We start from the raw sequence: 22529 nt of genomic DNA on the forward strand, positions 1-22529 counted from the left end.
AAACAAATTATTTCATAAATATTTTGAACTACATTTTTCGTTTGTTAACAATTAAGAGCTGCTGTGTCCTGTCAGGTACTGCCACTGACTAAAGTAAATTATCATGATCTAATATAGGAATAGAAAAGTCAGTTTGAATTGGTACACAAAATACCGGATATGCCGCACTAATCAAGTGACTAGTCCACTTCTGTTTCTACTCTACATAATCAGTGAATTAGCCATATTTTTAATTCTTAAGAAGATCCACAAAACCTGATTAAAGGCCAAAATATTATTAAATTCTGAGATAAAATTTACTTATATAGCTTAATACATTTCTAGTTCAAGGCAACCCAGTGAAAAATAATTTGCCATCTCTGCAAGATGTTCAAATGGGAACACCACCAAGCACACATATAGGTTTTGTAAACAAAGACAGCAAGCTGTACTTATTTAACAAACAAAATAACAGCCAGATTCAAAAATACAGGCTGCATCTCCAAATTATAGAATACAATTGCTACTTTTCAAGAACACCACATATAACATGAATTGAGAAGCTGCAGAAGGTGGTATTACATCTAAATCTTCACATGTGAATATGAAAGAAAAATAAGAATATTTTTGTGCCTTAACTGGCTTAACTGAAATTTGGATGGAAGCACTGATAATTCACTGCTTGCTTTCTCCCTGCTGATACCAAAATGGAATTACATAGCAGCGTGCTAACTGCTGGGGGGGTTCTTATCACTGATGCAGGGGGCACCCACAATGCAGTGTCTCCCTCTAATCTTGTTCTGGCACCATGGAGTTGAGCAGCAGCTACAGGACCTGGGGGGTGGAAATAGGGTAATGCTCAGAAAGCTCACAGCAAGATTTATGCTGTCAAACCTCCTGGTACCAATGCTGAACTCATGCTGCACAAGCTACCATCTCCAGGAAAAGTATATCAATAGCTTGTCATACTTTCCTTTAAGTTTTATCAGCAGCTCAGTGTCTGCAGAGTGAGAATCCACTGGTCAGCCTACGTTTTGTTTGATCACAGGGGTTTTTTGTGTCTTTCCAAATAAGTGTATTTTTTGTCTTCATTTCCTGTGCTGTAAAAAGAGAGAGACTTTCTAAAGTCTTCTAAAATTTGTGGATGAATAGTGTCCTGCACAGTAAATTCAGAGTGCTGTCATATGCAGGCATGTCTAATTTTATGTCCTCTATTTTCTCATCTTCAGAATGAGGACTACTCAATGTATCACTAAGAGCTTGAACTAGAGAGTGTCAGTCAAGTGTTCTGAAAACTTGAAAATGGAGACAGCATTCAATTAGTTTGCTAATTAGTTTCACCACATGCATATTTCATGAAGTTTAACTCTGCAGAGAGGCCAGGGAGCAGGAGACAGAGAACAGCGATGTTATGGTGAGCAGGCTGATATTAAATTAATGATCGTTATAAGCAGATGATACTTTATCAACTGACTAATATTGTTGACTATTAGCTGAGAATTTGTTTTATAGAAAATATGTAATTCTGTTTACAGATCTACTGTACGAAAAATGAGCTCCTCCCGCAGTGGTACCAGTGAAGTTCCCTTGTGGTAAGATGCTGAGGCCTTCTGAGAATCCAAGAAGAAAAAAAAAAAAGTTTGCAGGCACCTTGGGCAGTTTGCAGGATTGACATGTCATGATTGACATGTCACAACTAAAACATATGTTTGCACACTGTCCACAGTACTGGGTGCTCCTCAGGACACAGAGCACATGGACAAAGTATTAGGGCTACCACTGTATTTTTCCTGACCTACTTGGTTATTTTATATATATATATATATATATATATATATATATATATATATATAGTAACCAAAAAACTATTGACCACCTAATATCCAGTGTGTCTGACTTTACAGTAGTTCCCCAAGGAAAGAAGATCCCTGTGTAATGAGTAAAGAGGTATTAAGTTTAGTCAGACATCACTTTCCCTGAAGGTTCTTCAGAGCCCCCTCCCCACCACATGCCTTGCAGGTGTTTGCTGTGTGCTTTCTGATATGCAACAGCTTTTTGGTGGGCAATCTGCACAGGAATTGTGGGATGAAGTGCAGCTGATAGAGCAGTGACTGTGCAGCCATACAGCAAAGGTCACAGCTGCAGGATCAGAGTAGATAATAGGGAATGTGGAGTAACAGTAACATCTGAAATGCAAGGTGCAAGCCATTTATTATGGGTTTTAGAAAAACATGGAAATTAAAGAATGGCTGGAGTAGAACAATGGAAGTGGCTTCACCAGCCAGGTCAAAGTAGAGAGTGTGACAAAAGGAAGAAAAACAGATTAATTGATCTCAGTAGTATTGTCAGCATGGAAGAAGGACTTGAATTTCAATAGTTAAGCATGCAGAAGAAAATAAGGCTTACTGCAAATAAAATGAATACAGTAGACACTGTCCTTGTTCTCTCTCTCCACTATAACTTCACAGAAGTTAAACAGAATTTCTGTTGCAGCCATGGGGCTAACTGATAAGTGTAATCTTTGCACTTGAGTCTGTGGCAAATCAGTAAATAAGAGAAATGGGGTTTAAGTAGCATTTCACACAGGTCATCTCGCAGAAGCAGGAGATGTAAGCAGGCTCATTGGAAAGAAGGGTCATGGATTCAAGGGAGATCATGCTGCTAAAAATTAGGCTACATCGTGGCAGGCTTTACGAACCTTGTAAGATGTTAGACACTTTCAATATTTTCTTGATCTCAAAAATTTTCAACACTACAACAATTCATATTGGAAAAGAGCTCAGAAGGTCTCTTCCTTATTTTCCTGCACCAAGCAAAGTCAGCTATGAGATCAGGTTACTCAAAGCTTTATCCAGTTCCAAGTCTGGAGACTGCAAAATCTCCCTGAACAACCTGTTCCACGGCTTCTCTTTCATCATCTGCATCTTCTTTTATCTCATTTGAGAAATTAATTAATGCTTCCAGTTGCCAATTATCACCTATATCTGTTCCTGATTCATCCAATAATGGCACCTTAAAATTTTTAATTCTGCTAAGGAGGCATAACTAGCTGAATTTTTTATTTCTTTTTTTTTACACAGTTCATACAGTATGGGCTCTGGCACTATGAAGAGAATAAGAGCCAAGAAAGATGATGCTGTGCTATAAACTTAACCCCTCACCTTGTTCAGGGGATCATAAAGCTGTAGAGGATGGCCATGTTATGAACAGTCTCACAGTTGGTATATTTAAATTCTGTAGGCTAAAATGCTCTAGTGTAGTGCTTTTAGGAGAACCACCTGACTTCTGTACAAGCTGAAAATATTCTCACTGTCATCAGAACAAAGATTTCAGTCCCCAGGGAAGTTTTAGGAAAGAAAAGAAGCAGCTGTACAAGCATTCCTGCCAAAATAATCAACAAAACATAACTATCAGTAACTGGAGTACATGGCTGTATATATTGCACCCTGAGAACTGCAGGGAGTCAAAATAAGAGCAACAGCTGTGGAAGAGGCAGTTAAATCAAAAGAGAAATAGAAAAGGACAGCAAGATACTCCATGATAAAGGTTTTTATTAATTTTGAGGTATGCCTTTGGGCCCTCTGAGACAGAGGTCAGGCTGCTCATCATCTTAGCAAATTAAAAATCTGCAACGTCATTTGGGTACCAAACCAAACAATGGTAAATGATCTTCCCACACCTGTGCACAAGGTGTGGCACTCTGATCTTTCATCAAATCTCTGTTTGCAGGAAAACAGCTTGCTAGATAAAGCTATTGCCTAGTAAGAGCCTTTCATAATGTCCACTGGCCTCACAAACCTGGCTGGGTTACCCAGGAAATTTCCTCCAATGAATAATCCTTCCTGTCTGAAATTGGCATGTTTGTGTAATTTTGTAGACACTGCAGGGTGCTCAAGGACACAATATTGGCCTGATTACACCATCCTCCCTCCTCAGACATAATGCAGAATTTTCAGTCAGGATGTTGCAGCTGTTCTACCACTGTGCATTGCAGTGTTATGCAACAATTAAGGCCCGGAAATGGAGATTACTTCATACCTAGTGCAGAGTGTATGATGACTTTTAAATATCCTCAGAGGTAAAGTTATATTTTACAATTAAACAATAAGCTAATAAACACATGAAGCAGTGGCACTGAAATCAAGCAGGAAGGCTGCTTAATGACTTTGAAATATGAAGAACTGAAAGTAGTCTAACATCAAATCACAGTAACATATGGAACGTGAATTTACCAGAGCTAACCAGAAATATTTCACCTATTGGGTCATATAGAAGATGCTCCACAGGCAGTGAGGGCTACTTGATCCAAACACACAGCACACTGATGAGAAACAAGCCATAAAGAATTAAACAATAAAATACTGCTAAATAATTTTGCTATGCATGAGGTCTGTTCTGAAAATCAGAAATTGACAGATATATAATAAACTCTTTGAAAAAGACCTATTTACTAACTACAGATATATTGCAAAATCTTACTTTTAAATATGAACTAGTTAGAAAAATGAAAATCTAATTATAAAAACATGAATTCTGTCTAAGCAGAATTCCCTGTAGTTGTATCTCAGTAAAAACTCTAGTAAATACTTCAGTGGAAAAGTAATGTTCTAATGCTAAAAAGCAAATGCAACAAACCTCAGGGAATCCAGTTATTTTTAATTAGTCATGCTAATTAGCACAGTGAAAGCCTCAAAAGTAAAAGCTCAGCCTTGCCAACTGCCTATCTTCTGATACAAGACACTGGCATTTGTGCAATTGTTTGAATACTGAACAGCCAGCAGTAGTTACTATAGTGCAAGATACCTTTTTTTGTTGCTGTTCACTTCTTAAAAGGAACATTTGACCCTGAAGTATAAGATCTTTCAGATTCATTTAAGTTCCTGACATTATGGCCAGCCCTACAACAGCCAGTACTACAAAGCAGATTTCAGTAGCTGTGCAACTCACTGTTCCTTTTCCACACACAACTACAGGAGACTTAGGGGCTAAAATTAATTCCCTTTCAACAACTATTGAAGCATGATGTTTCAATCTCATTATTTAACTGTACTCTATGATAAAAAATATCATTAGTGCTCAGAAAACTAGTCTATTTTTTAAAAATCAGCATTTTTAAACTAGGACTTTCTGTGGCAGTACATTTCACTTACCAGTCATGGGCAACATATATACTTTCAGTTCTAAATATATTAAAACCCCACCACTCAGTGCTTTTTCAGTTATAAAATTAAATTTAAAAGAGGCAACAATCTCTACTATTTGGATGCCTCTTTCAACCATTTTTCCAGATCTGATAGAGTTGTAAATAATCCCACATCTATATACCATATGTGTATGAAACACACAGTATCACTGAAGTGTCAGATCAGAAAGATAAGTTCTGTCAACACTGCTAGAAAACATCTTACCAATCATCTAGCAAGTATTTCCTCATTTTTGTTCTGCATAGGGCAAGATATGTAGGCAGAATAGATGGTGCAACTTGTCATTAGAAGCTCTGCTGGGAAGAAGCTGAATACTATAAACCTTCTCTTCCTCCACTCCCCTATATCACTTCCCTATCTATATGTTAGAACACAAAACCTTTACCCTCAGTCTCCTCAGCGTTGTCCTCAGCATCAGAATATGAGACACACTAAAACTCTGCAATGGCTGGAAACTGAATTGTAACTAGAGTCAAATGTTCAGTTTCTTCATCCACTCCGTGTATGATGCAGCCTGGTCAAAGAAAAATACCTTCAGTTTTGAAAATCAAAAAGCAGCTTGAACACTGACTATACTGTCAAGATAATATATTGAGGTATACATTTAATACTGAATATGCTTGCCAAGATAAATACTAAGATATCCTGCATGGTTTTGGAATGGAGTAGTGCCTGAAAGAAAATAGCAAACTGCAGTGGTATCAGATGCATATTTAGGTCTGATTCATTACATGTGAGATTTCCCCCTTTGCTGTTCTGTTTGTATGAATTTTAATAGTGTCCAAGTATTAATTAACTGAGTTTGTCTTAATGACTTCTGTAAACTTGGAAAAAATATTATTTGAGTTATCCATGATGACTTAAATATCCTTTCAAAACAGCATCTGGCATCCTCAGAGGTCATCAAGCCCAAGACAAAATTGTGTATCAGTAAGCAAGACATATCAGATGTGGAGCAAGAAAAGCATCTCTTAAGGTATAAAGCTATTTAAAATTATTTCCGTTCTCCCTAAGTGGCTTTATTATTATTATTATTATTATTTGTTTGCAGGGGTTTTTAAGTGCTTAGTATCATCTAACTTCCTTATTTTTCCTTATTTGACAGCGTAAATACATATGAAACATAGAATTCCAGAATATAAAAAAATGCTACTAACAATAAATAGAAAATCTAGGATTATTATCTAATAGAGTAGGCTTATGTGCATATATATAAACTTGTATTTCTGTATTCACAAACTTCCACACAGTTAAATTTATACAGATTAGACCTGAGGTTTGAGTAAATCTTATGAAAATCCTCCAGCAGGAAGATGTACAAGACTGTGCTGCTTGAATTCCCTGCAAGAAGAATGCAATAACACAAATAGTTCTTCACCAGCTAAACCTTGCTCATCTTGCTTTGTAATCAAGTCATTTGATTCAAATTACCTACAAGAGAAAAGCAGCAGAATTTGGCTTTGCAGTGTACTATTAATTTAAACAAGCAAGATGCAGATCACATATCCAAGTTCTTCTATAAGATGATAATGACTTTATTACAGTTTAAAATACTAAATATGAGAGTAAACATAAAATAAATCCTTTTACAGTTCTTACTCAGAAAATGAAATGTATTTCATTTCCCAGTGTCATTTCTGAACAAAATTTTCCAGTTCTTCAGTCATTCAAATAATATATTTTATTCTCCAAAGTGTTAGGTGTTTCATTAAAAAGATAAAGGTAGAGCACTAATGGAGGAAACACACAGTCTCTGCTGGAGTCTAGTTTAGTGCATGATTGAAAATAAGCCTGACAAAGTCTCCTGGCAACACTTTGTGGAAAACACAGTAAACAAATAAGTGTAAGTTACATGAACAGTAACTGAATGCTAGAGCCTTCATTTCTTAGCCAAAAATACTTCCAATGGCTCTATGTGCAGCTGAGGAGCTATTGCATCCATTTCAGTAGCAAACAATATATGTTAGGCTGTATACAGGAGACTTACTTAAGAGAGGATTAAAAGTCAATTAAATACTTCAGATAAAAAGTAAAATTAAAAAAAAAGAGAGAAATTATTGTCTTCCTCTGATTTTTAAAGAGATCATGACCTCCTTCTAGTTAATACAATTTTTAATCAGATACCTTAGTGTATTCTCTGCAGTAGCTGTGTAAGTAATAGTGTAAATCTGATAGTTGCAAGGACTATGAGGCCTTTTCAGCAGGTGTTGGCTAAACCTGCTCTGCTTTAATTGTGCTGATTACTGTATAAATTTTAGAACAGTTGTGATAGATTTATTACCTTAACTCTGCTTACCATTAAGCCAAGCACAGGCTGTGACACCACTGTTCAGGGGCTCAGACATAGGGGTTTTTCCTACTGGGACAGAGAACTCCTGAATCCCTGTAGTCAAACCTTAACCATATTCTGTGTCTAAGAGTGGCTTTATATTTTGAATTGTGTTTTGAGCTCTGGACACTGTCTATAAGAGGATTTTGACCAATTCATTATCTCCTGGATAATAATTTTTCAAGGTTTCATTGAAGGTGGAAACTCAGTGAAGACTAAGAAAATACAAAGAAAGTAAAAAATAGTTGCCCATGTTCCCTTCTTTAGAGAGAACTTTCATCCGTTTGGACTGAAATAATTACAGAAATGTATGTTCCATCATTACAATTTATTGTATGCCTCTCTGTTTGTTCTGGTCTGGAGAGAATCAAATGTAGTCACATCTTGTCCATGTTGCTTGCAATTTAACCATTTTACTAATGGCTACTCTGAATTTTCCTCCTTTATGCGCTGATGCTGAAAGGACTGTCACTTAAACCTACTGAGAACTATAAGCAACCTATAAGCAAAATCTGGCAAAGCTTGTTTAGTTTAAATTCAGTATTTTTATTTCTGACTTTCACTGCTAACCAGGGTCACTACTTCTCAGTAATTCTGTCAAGTTACACTGATATTGTTGTATTTATAACGTTGTAAAAAGGTTTTAAAAGTTTGCTTTAACACTATTAACTACACTTACATTGTGTGTAGGCTAAGGTATTAACTTATAGGTATCTAGTGCTATTTTGGGTTTGTTTTGTTTTCTAAACAGCTACTATACTGATTTCTAAAATGCTAAATACCAGTACCTTTCCTTAAAGAAATGTCAGAATATTAATAAAAAGGATGTTACTCAAATGTACAGTGTTACAAAACTGTATGATTTATCTTGGCTACCTCTCTCACATGTGATAACGTATTTCAGTGGCAGAAAGACCTTAATTCTATTACCTAAACTACTGTTAAATTCAGAGCCATGGGCAAAGATTTGCTAAATATTCAACAATTAAAATACATACCAGGAATTATGCAATGATACCTCTCTCTCTCGTGGTTATTCTTGCTCCAAATGATGAACTCACATTTTAAAAATCAGCACTGAAAATACCAGGAATGGAGACAGCGTTACTGCATTTTAAGTAACTGCATCAGATACAGCAAACATTAAAAACCTATCAGCATTTTCATTGCTGGTTTCTCAGTTCTAGTAGTTCTGCCTTGAAAGAGAAGGAAATACTTTGAGGGCTATTACACTATGTAAAACAAAATATTATTACACCTCACAGTAGTTACAGCCTGCCATAGGCCCCTCTTCCTTAATTGCAACAGCTGTAGTTACTACAAAAACTGTGGTAAAGTAGGAAAGAGTATAGGATCAGTGATGGTGTTTCACAGGAGAGTATTTGATGAAAACAGCTAAATCTAAGTGATGTTTAAACTTTAAATAAGATGACAATCATAGTAAGGCTTAAGGCACAGCAACTTGCAGCCAGGGAATTTTGCCTTTTTAAATGTTATGTCAACATGACAAATAGAAATGTTTTGTTCTGTGATAACCCAAAAATAATTGTTTCATGAACTCTTTTCTGTGAGCTGCTCTGTCAGAGGTCACCTAGCTGTGGAATGCTTAGTTTTCTGTTCCATGAGAACTTGACTGGAATATTTTCTTTCCAGCTACTGAGATGAAGGGTCTAGGTTTCCAAGCAAGCATGAAGGTTTAAAACAGTCAACATAAAAACTGTGATAAAATTAAAATACATACACATTTGCCATTCAGTGCAGTAAATATTTCTGCAATGAGTAGTTTTCTGACTGTGACTTCATAAAGCAAAAATACCCCAATTTTAAATATGGAAACAGTAATTTAAACATGGAATACTAATGCTCATAGGTGGAATGTGAATAAAAGCCAGGTCCTTCAAGTTCTGTTCCTCACCCTGCCAACTCACACAGCTGTGGCTCAGATTTCCTATCTGTATTCACCCATCTCAGGCATTTTGAGTTCTGTGGACGCAAAAGCTCTAAGTATCACATTCAGCATAAAAGGATGGTGAACAAGTATAACCCTCAAGACTGAAAGTTCTAAAGTGGGTTGTTTTTTTGGTCCCAGGTTGTTTTGCCATGTATGCAGGCTGATTTGTACCAAAACTTTGAATAGAGAGAAGAAAAATAAAATTGGATGGGAATAAGGACAGTGGGTAATGGCATAAATGGGAAGGTCTCAGAACTGCCTAAGACAGAAAGAATGAAGTTTAAAATAAATGAAGTATAACAAACTGTTTGGTAACATGGCCACTGGCACAATAGAATTTGATAACCTTAGTGTTTCCCTTCAAATTACTCCTATCTCCAAACTTGGAAAAATATCTCTCTAGTGGCTCTACTTGCCCAGTACCAGGAGATAAGCCCAAATGTATGTGACAGTGAGAACAAAGGCACAAAAAGCACATGACAGCAAGACATCTAATAAAACAACCTAGGCAAGATCCTAATCCAGCTGGGCATCTTCGACCAGACAGCCTTACCTTCACTCCTGCCTCAGAGAGCCTTGCAAAGGTATTATGTATTTCCCCCTTTCTCCAGTCTGCTCAGACATGTTCTGTTCTGCCCAAGCTCTCACTTAGGTGTCTGTTGTGTGCCTATGGAATGTGCTTTATGGGGCTGTAACCTATCTCAGCTGAAATTACCAAACCCCTGATTCCAAGAGACCCATATCATGGGAGCAAAAGCAGGCTGCCACTTCCATACCTTCAGCCTATCCTGCTCAGGCCTGCCTACTCCTCCAAAAACATCTAATCTCTGAGTCTTATCTTCCAGAAAGTATCAGTTGTACATAGTATTAAACACAGTACTTACTGTCATGGAGGCACTCCCAACAGGAAAGAGAAGCAAGCCCATAATTATCCTCCAGTCTTCTCCACACTTCCTAACTCAGCTTCCAAAAAGCAGACTTACTGGGCAGGTTGACTCTTCACTCAGAGTGTTTTTGCTGCAGTTCTCTTTTCCTTTTCTCATTAGGCAGAAGTATTAGCACTAATCTGATTTTATATCAAAATGTCCAATCCAAGATATTCCAAATGAGGCATCTGTTTGGTTCCAATGTTCCTGAGCAGTTCTAAGCCTCTCATATGTCTGCTCTTTGGTTGCACCAACAGAAGAGCTTCATCTTCATACTGCAAACAAAATGTTTGTTTTGTAAGACAGAGAACTTGAATTTTTAAGATCCCTGAACATTTACTGCTCAAAATGAGTATCTGGAATTCTGATCCCAAATTCAAAACAGTTACTGCAGTAAACCTGTGCATTGGTTATTCAGAGCATGTGAGGGACTGCCTGCAACAGACAAACCTAAATCTTTTAGTTCTGCATTTCTAAGTGAAATTTAGCACTAACATGAACTTAGCTCCCTTTTAAAGTTTAACAAAGTGCACAACAAATTGTTCTGCACTAAGGAAGGAAAAATTATGAAAATGAAAGATCAAGCTGTCTTTTCAACTACAGCAACAAGAGACCTGGAGAAAGGCTCTTGTATTCATTAGAGTCACTTCAATTTTACATTGAAGAACAGAGTGGACTTGGAAAAGTCTATTTTTATATCCTCTCTTACTTAAATCACCAGATGAAAGACTGCTGGGAGTACTTTACAAATAAGCTGTTTGTTTCCACACTTTTAGAAGCTTTGAGGTATGCAATCAGATTGTAAAAACTAATGAAAGACTGATTATAGTTCTCAGCTATTCTGACAACAGCCTTAAAATCCTCCATGTGAAAGTGATGAAACTCTGCTTTTAATTAGAAAATTAATAATTTTATGCTTGTGAACTACACAGAATTTCTGTGCAAATGAGTTCTCAGATTGCTTTAACAGTGTATCAGAAGTAAGGTGCTGAAAAAACTGACTGTACTTCAAGACCATAAAAGTGCTCAAACTTCTCTTACTTGCAGTGACAGGACTGTTAAAGTATGATTATAGGTTTTGTAAGGTTTCTTGTGTAATTGACAACCTAGGTACTTAACCTAAGGAAACAAACCACAACTTTGCCTAGATTCCAGTGCATGTATCCAGATCCCTGGCTGTGTAAGTTGACCTAACTCCCTTCACATCCTGATGCCTCAAATTAGCAATAAAGCAAACCCAACTAATTTCAACAATTTGAATTGTCATAGACGGGTATAAATTAGCAAATTATTAAAATATAGGTTCAGCTGTGAAATTAATACAGAGATTGATGTTACATCTCAGAATCTACTTAGGTGAATTATGATGATACAATGTCTGAATACAAAACAACCCAGGATCAGAACTGTGCATGTTCCAAAACAGACAAAAACCTACATAAATGCAATATCCTCTGACTGTGCTCTCCCCTTTTAGAGACCTCATCCACCTGCCTTTCATGGCTGGCCCTACCCTCTCTTTGACTGTCTCTTTGCAGCCAGCACAGTTTCAGCTTGCTCTCTTGTGGCCAACATTAGAGCTACAATTATCCTGATGCCATTCCTCTCCAAAGTCCTCTGTGACCAGTTCTTCTAAAGCATGACCAGTTTCCTCAGATTACAGTCACTTACAGCTGAACCTCATAAACCACTCAGACTTGAACCCACAACCGATTATGGTGGCTTAACATGTTACCAAGCATCATCTGAGAGATACAGAACTGAGTACACAGGGATTTTCAGCCTGCAGCAAAAAACATGGAAACTTAGAGGCTGCTAAGCCTCCAAGGCAGCATCAGTCCTACCCTGTGCCTCTCACAGCTGTAAAATCCCCCAACACAAATGTACTGCCAAGATCATGAACAGAGGTCTTCAAGACATGACAGTGCTGTCACAAGAATGGTCTCACCTCTTCAGCGTGGTTTTAACAGCAGCTTTTTGGAGCTTGATTATTTAAAGGTTACTGCTTTGGCCATGCACTTGCTAACAGGTGATAGCAACTTCAAAGACTTTGTGGCATCAGTAAGTACTTCTGGTTTTTACCTGTCTGCATGACTTGTTGAGTAATTTGTGTCATTTTTTATAAAGATTCCATATACTGAAAAGGTGAGGGCTTTAAAAGACTGATACTTAAATTCCTTCATACTTTATTAACATTGTGTCAGGCATTATTAAACTCCAGAAACAGTTTCATGACAGTGAAAAACAAAAATAGTATAGAACACCAAAGCTGGCACAAGTGCACAGACACAAGCAGAAGGACCAGAGATGGGTCACTGAATGACACTGCCCACCTAGCTGTCAGCCAGATGAGCTCTAAGTGCCCTCCCCAGCTCTCAGGAATAAGAGTGCAGGCACATCACAGCACCAGAACTGCAGCAGCCCTGAAATGAGCTTGAATGGAGATGACACTGCTCTGCACAGGGAGTGAAAAGGCGGCAACCTTTCCCTTTGCTGAGCTGCAAACATTATTGTGCAAATGCTGCTCTTATTGTGGGTAAGACTGTAATTTCAGGAGTGATCCTGTCAGAGGAATTCATTCATTTTTAAAAGGACCTATCAAAAGCCAACTCCTTATCAGTAGAAGAATCATCAATTTGTGGTAAGACCAGAAGTTAAAACCACTCCACATTTGCTATTATGCCTCATGATAAGATAAGAGTCATGGTAATTCATGACTCTTCTGAAACAATCAATAACACTGAGTGATGGATTTTTGATTAATAATCATTAACTGCATTTATTACTGAACATAAAAAGGATAATCAGTACAGAAATTATACTTTGACTACTGGGTTACTTGATCATCAACCTTTGTAACATATGAACAACAAATAAAACACTTGGGCAGCAGAGGGTTGGGAGTTATTTAAATTGAACAAATTACTCAACAGAACAACACTGACAAGCTACAAAGCACGCTGAGCAACAGCACCAAAACTGATCTATGTGGCCCAGATATGTGTATTTCTACTAGAATTCAAATGACAAGCCCCAGAACCACTCCAACCCCTGGGCAATGACTCCCCAGCAGCTTCAGCTGCTCTGCTTTGGGACTGCCAGAATCACAGCAGCACTGTGCACTGCAGAGAAAAACAGATCAACTCCCTCTCCTGTCCCACTACACAGCCCCACACGCAGCCACGGTGAGGCAAGGCTGGAGGCACAAGTGTGTGCTTAAAGGTGGAGGGAAGAGCAAGACTGACCTTTTAGGAAAGTGTAACCTCAGTTTCTCTTTCTGTTAAAAGCAGTAAGCACAACTTTTGCAAGTTAGTGTATTGCCAAATATTCTTACAGCCAAATTGTCTTTCTTCATCCTTCTACTAGAAGCCAAAATCCTTATTCTTCCTATACTACTGCCAAAAATATTGTTCAACATCACAGACATTCCAGCTAAGCTCATGGACACAACCAAGGTGCAATGTTGTTCACAAACTCTTAACTATTATCAAATAATACTATGTATTACTATAATATGTATGATTATGTGAGATTAAAGCAAAAAAAGTAAACTCCTATCTCTTACTAAAGTTGCAAGTATTTCAAATGGTTCATGAAGATTTGAACTATATTTGCACTGCACTCAGTACCACAAGGACCACAAATGAGAAAGAAATCTCATAAAATCCTAAAACTGAGCAATTGGTAGCAGTCTGTAAGCTTGGATTGCTCTTGAGTGTTTACAATAATTATACAATGTTTAAAAAAAAAGGAAAGGGATAAAAATGAGACAATTATGTATTTATAAAGACAGGTAGGCATATGACATATCTATAGTACAATGGAAGAGACAGAAATGTTGAGATCATCTTAGGTGGATGGTCTTAAACATCTATCCTGTATAATAATAATAAAATATTATTATCATAAAATAATAAAATATTATTTATTATAATAAAATAATAAAATCCTAGAATGAGTTGGATTGGAAAGGACCTTAAAGATCATCTCATTTCAAGCCTCTCTCATGGGCAGAGACTAGACCACTGTGCAACCTGGCCTTGAACGCTTGCAAGGATGGAGCTGCCACAGCTTCTCTGGGCTCTGCGAGTGTCTCACATCCTCCGTGTAAACAATTTCCATAAAGTATATAATCTAAACCTGCCCTCTATCAGTTTCAGTCTATTCCCCCTTGTCCTAACACTACATGCCCCTCTAAAAAGTCCCTCTCTATCTTTCTTGTAGAAATATATCCTAATAATGAATGTAATGAAACATATGATCCTAGTATCTGTAAGTAGTGTATGATTCATATTTCTCCTGGAATACCTTTAAGCAAACCGCTTAATGGGGTTTGAGAGCCCGCTGCCCGACAGCAGCCCGGGGTCACACCACACCAAACCACTCCTTTCTTTTTCCGGGTGTTCCGACACACTCCCAAGGAGCACAGTTTCCAAGCCTCATTCCAAACATCGTCTCCGCCTGGGGCCTGTCCCGACGCCCTCCCGGACACGGCTCCCAGGAACTCCGTCCCTCACGGGACACAACCGGCGCAGCCCCGGCTTCCCCCGGGCGGGGGCGCCAGCGCCCTCAGGATTCGCGCCATCCGGCCCGCGCCCCTGCGCGTGCTCTGCCGCGCCTGCTCACTGCTGCCCTGGCAGGCGCGCGCAGGGCCGCGCGCGCTGATTGGTGGTGTGCTGCGCGGGCCCGCCTGCGCGCATGCGCTCTGCTGCGTCTGGCTTCGGTGCCGTGCGTGGGAAGGCGCGGGGCTGTCTCCGCCGTCGGGTGGGAGCGGCCGGTGCCCGCCGGGGCGATGTCGGGCCGCCCGCCGCGGCAGGAGGATGGAGAGAGCGCGGCGCTGCGCCACAAGGAGGAGCTGAGCCGGCGGGTGAGCGGAGGCGGCCTCGCGGGGCCCTGTGCCGGGGTCCGGACCGAGGCGCGGGCGCCCTCCGGAGCCTGTCGCCTCGGGTGCGAACAGCGTGAAGAAGAGGAGGGCGGGTGCTGTCAGGGCCCTCGGGCCCCGAGAACGTCCTGCATTTAGCGAGCTTGTGTTGCCTCGCTAATAGCTCGCTTGTTGGATTGGTATTTTGGCTTCAGGCTGAGCTTGAAATGTCAAGTGAGGCTTGTGAAGATTTTCTCATAAAATCACAGAATACCTTGAGTTTCAAGAGACTCACAGTGATCGAGTCTAATTCCTGCGCTGTACAGGAGACCCCAAGAATCACACCATGTTCCTGAGCACGTTATCCAAAAGTTATTTGAACTCTGTAAGGCTGGTGCTGTGACCACTTTCCCTGGAGAGTTCAGTGCGCAACCATTCTGTGGGTGAAGAACCTTTTCCTGGTATCCAACCTAAACATCCCCTGACCCAGCTGCAGGCTGCTCCCTGTGGTACAGTCACTGATCACCAGGGAGAAGAGATCAGTGTCTGCCCCTCCACTTCCCCTTGTAGACTGCTATGAGGTCTCCTCTCAGTCTCCTCCAGGCTGGACAAACCAAATACCCTCACCTGCTTCTCACATGGCTTCCTTCTAGTACCTACTTCAACTTTTTCTGCTCAAAATGTCCAAGAGATTTCAGCCACAGAGGCTGGTACTCCTCATGTATCTGCTCCCTCTTCCCTGATGCCCGCAGTTTTGTTCAGTGTGCAACCTGCCAAGCCCTGTGGAATTTTCAAACTTCATCACAACCTTTCATATCCCAATGGGGCCTACAGGGAAGCCAGAGAAGGGGCTCTTCATCAGGAACTATAGTGATAAGACAAGGAGTAATGTGTAAAAATTGAAAGGGGGCAAATTTGGGTAAGGTACTAGGCAGAAATTCTTTGCTGTGAGAATGGTGAGGCACTGGCACAGATTGCCCCGAGAAGCTGTGGATGCCCCAACCCTGGAAGTGTTCAAGGCCAGGACATAAGGCCTGGAGCAACCAGTTCTAGTGGGATGTGTCCCTGCCCATGATCTTTAAAGTCCCTTCCAACCCCTTAACATTACGTGATCATATGAAAAAGTTACTGCTACATGTCCATGTTGTATAGAGATGTGATGACATACTTTTTTGATTGCCTGGAAGTGGCAAAGCTGGGACATCATAGAGCTACAGGTTGTCACTTTTGTTGTGCCTAAGTGGCTAGTTTCTGCTCTTTGCCTTGTTGGTGTTGTAGATACATGAGATTCATGTAGCTACTGGAAAAGTTGTACTTCGAGTGTGCCATATTCAGTTTGGCTGACCTCACTCTGTGGCAGCTTCCTACTTTGCACCAGTTCCAGGAGACACAAAGGAAGAGCAGTGAGACCTGTATTGTTTGCTTCTAACAAAAAACATTGTGCCCTCTGAACAGATTTTGTTTCAGTTTTTGGCTTTTGTGAATGCTAAAGAATAACAGTCTGGTTACTCTTTAGCATTCACAGCTGCCATTGTAAAATAAAATGCGAGTATCTGTCACATCTATCAGTGCAGAACAGAGTGGTAAATCCCACTAAGGAAGCTAATGTTAAAATCCAGAGCAATAGAAAGGCTCCCATTGCTCCTAATACAGTTCTAGAGTATTTGAATTTTCATTAATTTTATTTTGAATGTGGAGCATACCTGAGATTGTAAAGTGTATTATTGATAATATGCAATTTTTTTTTTTTTAAGTTATTTGATGTATTAGTTGTGTGCATGTTCTCTTCTGAGGGGGAAAAATGTGCTCTCTGATTATAAATAGCTATAGGTACTCTGGCTTCCCAAAGGCTTTTGAGGGTAGGAGAAATACCAATGCATGCAAAATAGCCTGTTTCTAGAGGAATTAAGAATGTAATTTTTATACTTTGTCTTCAGTGATTCATTTGGAGAACAGCAGCTATACATGCGTGTTGCTGTCTTAAAGTACCAGTAGACATGCTCACCACTAGAATTATAATACAATGTCTTGTTTTTATCATTAAATTCAAATGCATCTTTTGCCTTTCAGATTAAAGAGCAGAAGATTGTAGTCGATGAACTTTCTAATTTGAAGAAGAACCGGGTAAGGTTTTACAAATTTGCTCTTAACTATTTAATTTGAACAGAGAAATAAACATAGAGACAAGAGGAGCAACAAAATCTGAGCATGCTGTCTTTAATTTGTTGCAATACAGATTTTAATAAACATGTGGTCTGCTGTGCTCAGAATAATTTGTCCTGCAAATGATTTGATTATGTATACTTGTGCAGTGTTGGAGTTTTTTGCGTTTTTTAAGTTTCATTCATTTCATTAGGATGTTTGAGTTGATCACAAGGATTCATGAGGTATTCTTACTTTTTCTGTGCTTTTGTTTAAAATAGAATGTGATTCCTTGTGGATGAGGAAACTTGGAATTGTCTTATGTTGAGCATTAAATGCTTTTGATGGTACAGCATTAGAATGTAATGGTGTTGGCAGGACAGAACTTACCCCTTCACTTTTATACCAAGAGTGTCTCTTTGAATCCACACCAGCTTCTGCTGCAGTGTGGTCCCAGAATCTGCTGCTTTGACTTAATACAGTATGGGTTTTGTTTTACAGAAAGTTTATAAGCAGCAACCCAATAGCAACATATTCTTCCTTGCAGACCGGACAGAAATGCTGTCTCAGTGCAAAAGTAAGTTTGCAGTGTAAAACTATTTCAAGTAGTTAATGTTTAAAAGCTGTATTTGTAGCTGATTTCAAAGATATATTAAAATGAGAAAATTGCAGCTGTGTCAAATGCAAAGTAATAGGAGAATGGATAATAGAGGTGATGATGGAACAAGGATTAAAAGAATATAAATTTAGGGCTATAAATTTAATTTTCTGGAGTGAACAGTTGCTATTTCTCTTTGCTTTGATTTGTGTTAATAGCATTGCCATTTTAATTCTCAGTTCCCTTTTCTCACTACAAATGTTGAAGTCATACTGATTATATAGGCAGGAGTTGGCCATTCCCCTATTGCACTGTGGCTTTCTTTGGAAAAAAAAAACATTATCTTTGTATAATTAAAGAGGAATATGCTACAGCAAGCTTATATAGCTTGTGTTAGTAATGATAGAACATAAACATAGCACTTTGCCTAATTTGTTTTATGTTTATCATTTTAATTGAACAAGTGGCTGGAATTATTAATTTTGTAGATATACTCTTAAACTTATCTATGCATATACTTTCCTGTTTATGAAACTGATTATTTGTGTGATTTTTCTCTCACACAGATACGTTAGATGAATTAAAGAAGGCACATCAGGAGCTGGAAAATTCAGAAAAGGCTAAAATCAAGAAGTAGTTCATGTGAATTGCCCATTGCAATGTGTGGTATTTGCTGTGTTGTTACCTTGTGCAGCCAGCGTGCGATTCATGATTTCCTCAGTGAAGACATCCTCTGCCTTCTGAGAAGAAGAGGACCAGACAGTAGCCAACAGTTGATAAAAACTGTGACTGATTTCTCTTATCAATGTCTGTTTTCAGGCCATGTACTTCACTTGAGGGGGCTGCTGACTCCTCAGCCTCTGGAAGATGCCAATAACAATATTTTTCTTTGGAATGGAGAAATTTTCAGTGGAATTCATGTAGGAAATCTAGAGAATGATACTGAAGTAATATTTCATCATCTGGCTTCATGCAGCAGTGAAATGGACATTTTGTCACTCTTCTCATCACTTCAGGGTCCCTGGTCTTTTATCTATTATGAAGCACCCAGACACAATTTATGGTTTGGCAGAGATTACTTTGGTCGTCGTAGTTTGCTTTGGCAGTTCAGTAATGAGGTTGACAACGCTTTCTGTCTCACATCTGTAAGTGGTTGTTCTGAATCAGGCAACCAATGGCAAGAAGTCCCAGCATCTGGAATTTTCAAAATTGATCTCAAAGCTTGTGCAACAAGTAAATCTTTGTCCTTAACATTGTTTCCATGGAAGTACAGCTGCAGAGAGAAAGTTGTAGAAGAAACATGCATTGATCAAGTGTCAAAAGACTTACCAAATCACGTACGTCTTGTGCTGAATGAATCAAACCTGTGTCTTGGAGCACCAGTTATCCCTTTAAATAAGGTAGTTTCTAAATCTTCAGGTGCATGTCCATGCTCTAGTTTTAGCAACATTAACTGTGTGGTTTCTGTAGAAACCCTTCAAGAATTTCTTGCAGAGGAACACAAGAAAAAATTAGCATGTCGATTTATTGATGTTTTAAATGAAGCAGTCAAGAGACGAGTCCTGTGTCTCTTTAGAGATCCAGATCAAAAAACAAGAGCAGTTCCAAGCATGTCTCATATGAAAGCACATGTTGCAGTGCTCTTTTCTGGTGGCATTGATTCAATGGTTATTGCAGCCCTGGCTGATAAACATGTGCCTTTGGAGGAGCCAATTGATCTTCTCAATGTAGCTTTCATGATGAAAGAGCAAGCTAAGCACAGGGCTACCACTAAAAGACATACCAGCCATGAAGTACAGCTCGATTTGCTTTGTCCTCAAGAGAGTTGTCAAGATCTTGATGCTGACACTGGTACTCATTTATCTTGCTTTGATGTTCCTGACAGAATCACTGGTAGGGCAGGACTGAAGGAATTAGAAGCCATTAACCCTTCAAGAACCTGGAACTTTGTGGAAATTAATGTTACACTAGAGGAATTGAAAAAAATGAGAAAACAGCGTATTAATTACTTAATCTATCCACTGGATACAGTCCTAGATGACAGTATTGGCTGTGCAATTTGGTTTGCTGCCAGAGGAGAGGGTTTCATTAGTAACCAAGGAGAACTGAAACCATATAAAAGTCCTGCAAAGGTACTGTTTTGTTTTGTTTTCTGCCTTATGTTTGACTTTGGAATGTAAAAACAGTTTTGTTGATTCAGAAATCAGCTGGGATCTTTGTTGTTCATAAGGCTTCTGAAATTCAGTGTCAGAATGTAGAATATTCTATAATTCTAAAATTTGTGTAGTTCTAGAGTTAAAAATCACGTTCAATTTTTTTGCCATGTAATGTACATGTCTTTTCAGTGAACTTGGATATGCAATATTATGAGTAGGAAAAAATAACCACCATAATTTTTGATTCTGATTTCTCACTTCTCTGTTCCTGTGGTTAATGTTGGGAAGAAGGAACTGTTTAATTTCAGCTGTTGAAGGCACAGTAATGGGCCAGATGTAATCATGTTTTTCTCTTGATAAAACATTTTACCCTTCTTACTGAGTAGTGTAAACCATTTTTACTTTGTGTGACATAGTTGCTACTAAGCCAGTAGCTGGTAAATGAATAATACTGTGTGTGTACCTTCAGGTAACTACAGCATATGACATGATCTTTGGCAATAATTTTTAAAGGCTGGTGTTTAACAAATGCTGTGTATTATCATAGAAACTAACAAAGACATTCTTCAAATATACTGGTGTATTTGTGATACATATGGGATTATGTTGATGTTTTTAGTTTGTTCTATGTTTGCATGTACTTTAAGGTCTGATTGTGAACATAATTCAAGTTACCAGTGACTTTACTTGGAATTGTTTCAGGCTTTGTAAATGTGTAAGGCACAGCCCATCCTGATAGGTAATATCTTTAAAAAATGTGTATTTGAATTTTTCTCCTTAAGATGAAGTTAAACATTTAAGGTCTGTTACATACTAACTTGCATAGATACTAAGGTTTCTTATATTCTGTTTCCTCAGGTTGTGCTTACAGGAATTGGAGCTGATGAGCAGCTTGCTGGGTATGCTCGACATCGTGTGTGTTTCAGAAAAGATGGCTTAGAGGGTCTTAATAAAGAACTTGAAATGGAGTTAGGCCGCATTTCTTCTCGAAATCTTGGTAGAGATGACAGGATCATTGGTGATCACGGAAAAGAAGCCAGGTATTACTGTTTTAACATGGAGCAAAACTGGTTTTGCTGGTTAGATGCAGTTTTTAACGCCCCTAACAAAATCGTAATTGAAACTTCTGTGTGTTTTATTGTCTCTAGTTCTGTTGCAATTTTGTTAATGTGTACTGTGTTGGGTAGTTTTTGGTTTTGTTTTTTAAAAAAGTGGACTGTAGTATATTGTGGAAGAGTTTACTTAAGGAAATTTAGCACTTGATTTCCATCTAGAAGTTTTAAAAAGTAGCAACAGATGTTGAAATAGGCAAATTCAAGCTGGTTTTATCATTTTAAGCTAAACACAAAGTTTTGCTTTGTTCCGGTGTGGACCTTTGGGAAGTGTCTCTGGAGAATGACTTTGTAAAAGAAGCTGTGTATTCCTATCCATGCAGTAAAGGCATAGTCAACATTCACCATGTTTCCTGGCTGTTAAGGCTGTAGAGTAGAATAATCATTTTATTTGTGTCTACTTCCTCCATGCTCCTGTCAAATTGAAACAAATTCCTTAGGTGTTGTCCAGGAGCAGAGGCCACTCAGGTGCATGGAAGGTTTTTTCATGCGATCTTTGTGTCAGTGTTTTTCCAAATCTGTTTTTACTTGCACATTTTGAGTTGAGCACAAGAACAGTTGCAGTGGTGGATGTGCAGTGCTCTTAATCACGCACATGATTAGGTATGAATGCCTGAAAGTCAGAATGATACCAGCATTTGTTGTGGAAATCTTTTAGTTTCATAGTTTCACGTGGTCTTTACATGTGGTAAAGGGGAAAACCAAGACTATTCCTATGGAATTTTTAAAGGGTCTTTCCCCATTTAAATCTCTCTTTCAGGTTTCCTTTTCTTGATGAAGATGTTGTTTCATTCCTCAATTCTTTGCCTGTCTCAGAAAAAGCTGATTTGACTTTACCTCGAGGAATTGGTGAGAAACTGATTCTGCGCCTTGCAGCCAAAGAGCTGGGCCTGACAGCCTCAACTGTTCTGCCAAAAAGGGCAGTACAGTTTGGATCTCGAATTGCAAAACTGGAGAGCAACAGTGAAAAAGCATCTGACACATGCAGCAGACTGAAGTTACCTGCAGTAGATGAATTATAGAGCTGTATCTTGAGATGTTGGACTTATTCTATACGCAAAGTCAGTAAATCTTTCAAGTTTTCTAAGAATGTTTGGTTTGTGGTTTTTTACACACTTGGACATAATTATTAATAATCAGAGTTGTACAGGTGTATGTGTATGAGGAACTCACTATGAATGCATCCTCTCTTTTAAGTTTTTTTTGGTTTAATACTGAGAATGCTTCATTTGGAATAGTAACTGGAATCACTTTGGTGACAGCAACACAGC

General features: G+C 38.7%; 2 protein-coding genes and 1 long non-coding RNA gene across 3 annotated transcripts; 2 read left to right on the forward strand and 1 right to left on the reverse strand.

The window, feature by feature from the left end:
- Window positions 1-1861: 1861 nt before the first annotated feature.
- On the reverse strand, window positions 1862-14924 carry LOC107207639. Its single transcript, XR_001522860.1, has 4 exons — window positions 14698-14924; window positions 10348-10664; window positions 8511-8589; window positions 1862-5697 (listed from the first exon to the last, which is right to left on the reverse strand). It is a non-coding gene; the product is annotated as an uncharacterized LOC107207639 (long non-coding RNA).
- Window positions 14925-15102: 178 nt separating this feature from the next.
- On the forward strand, window positions 15103-19022 carry ASDURF (ASNSD1 upstream reading frame). The gene is made up of 4 exons (XM_033516042.1): window positions 15103-15256; window positions 17321-17374; window positions 17894-17969; window positions 18557-19022. Exons 1-4 carry the CDS (start codon window positions 15182-15184, stop codon window positions 18625-18627), a joined length of 276 nt encoding a protein of 91 aa, XP_033371933.1. The 5' UTR covers window positions 15103-15181; the 3' UTR covers window positions 18628-19022.
- On the forward strand, window positions 18587-22348 carry ASNSD1 (asparagine synthetase domain containing 1). Its single transcript, XM_033516041.1, has 3 exons — window positions 18587-20122; window positions 21005-21186; window positions 22019-22348. Exons 1-3 carry the CDS (start codon window positions 18650-18652, stop codon window positions 22278-22280), a joined length of 1917 nt encoding a protein of 638 aa, XP_033371932.1. The 5' UTR covers window positions 18587-18649; the 3' UTR covers window positions 22281-22348.
- The last annotated feature ends 181 nt before the right edge of the window (window positions 22349-22529 follow it).

This window comes from Parus major, chromosome 7 (genome assembly GCF_001522545.3).
Source record: "Parus major isolate Abel chromosome 7, Parus_major1.1, whole genome shotgun sequence".
NCBI lineage: Eukaryota > Metazoa > Chordata > Aves > Passeriformes > Paridae > Parus > Parus major.

What these genes read in the sequence shown, in the direction of transcription:
- ASDURF (XM_033516042.1), top strand. Translation starts at nt 15,182, where the DNA reads ATGTCGGGCCGCCCGCCGCGGCAGGAGGATGGAGAGAGCGCGGCGCTG. An exon ending in CTAATTTGAAGAAGAACCGG is followed by an intron (nt 17,375 to 17,893) that starts GTAAGGTTTTAC and finishes TTTGTTTTACAG; the next exon opens with AAAGTTTATAAGCAGCAACC. An exon ending in AATGCTGTCTCAGTGCAAAA is followed by an intron (nt 17,970 to 18,556) that starts GTAAGTTTGCAG and finishes TCTCTCACACAG; the next exon opens with ATACGTTAGATGAATTAAAG.
- ASNSD1 (XM_033516041.1), top strand. Translation starts at nt 18,650, where the DNA reads ATGTGTGGTATTTGCTGTGTTGTTACCTTGTGCAGCCAGCGTGCGATT. An exon ending in CATATAAAAGTCCTGCAAAG is followed by an intron (nt 20,123 to 21,004) that starts GTACTGTTTTGT and finishes CTGTTTCCTCAG; the next exon opens with GTTGTGCTTACAGGAATTGG. An exon ending in GATCACGGAAAAGAAGCCAG is followed by an intron (nt 21,187 to 22,018) that starts GTATTACTGTTT and finishes TCTCTCTTTCAG; the next exon opens with GTTTCCTTTTCTTGATGAAG.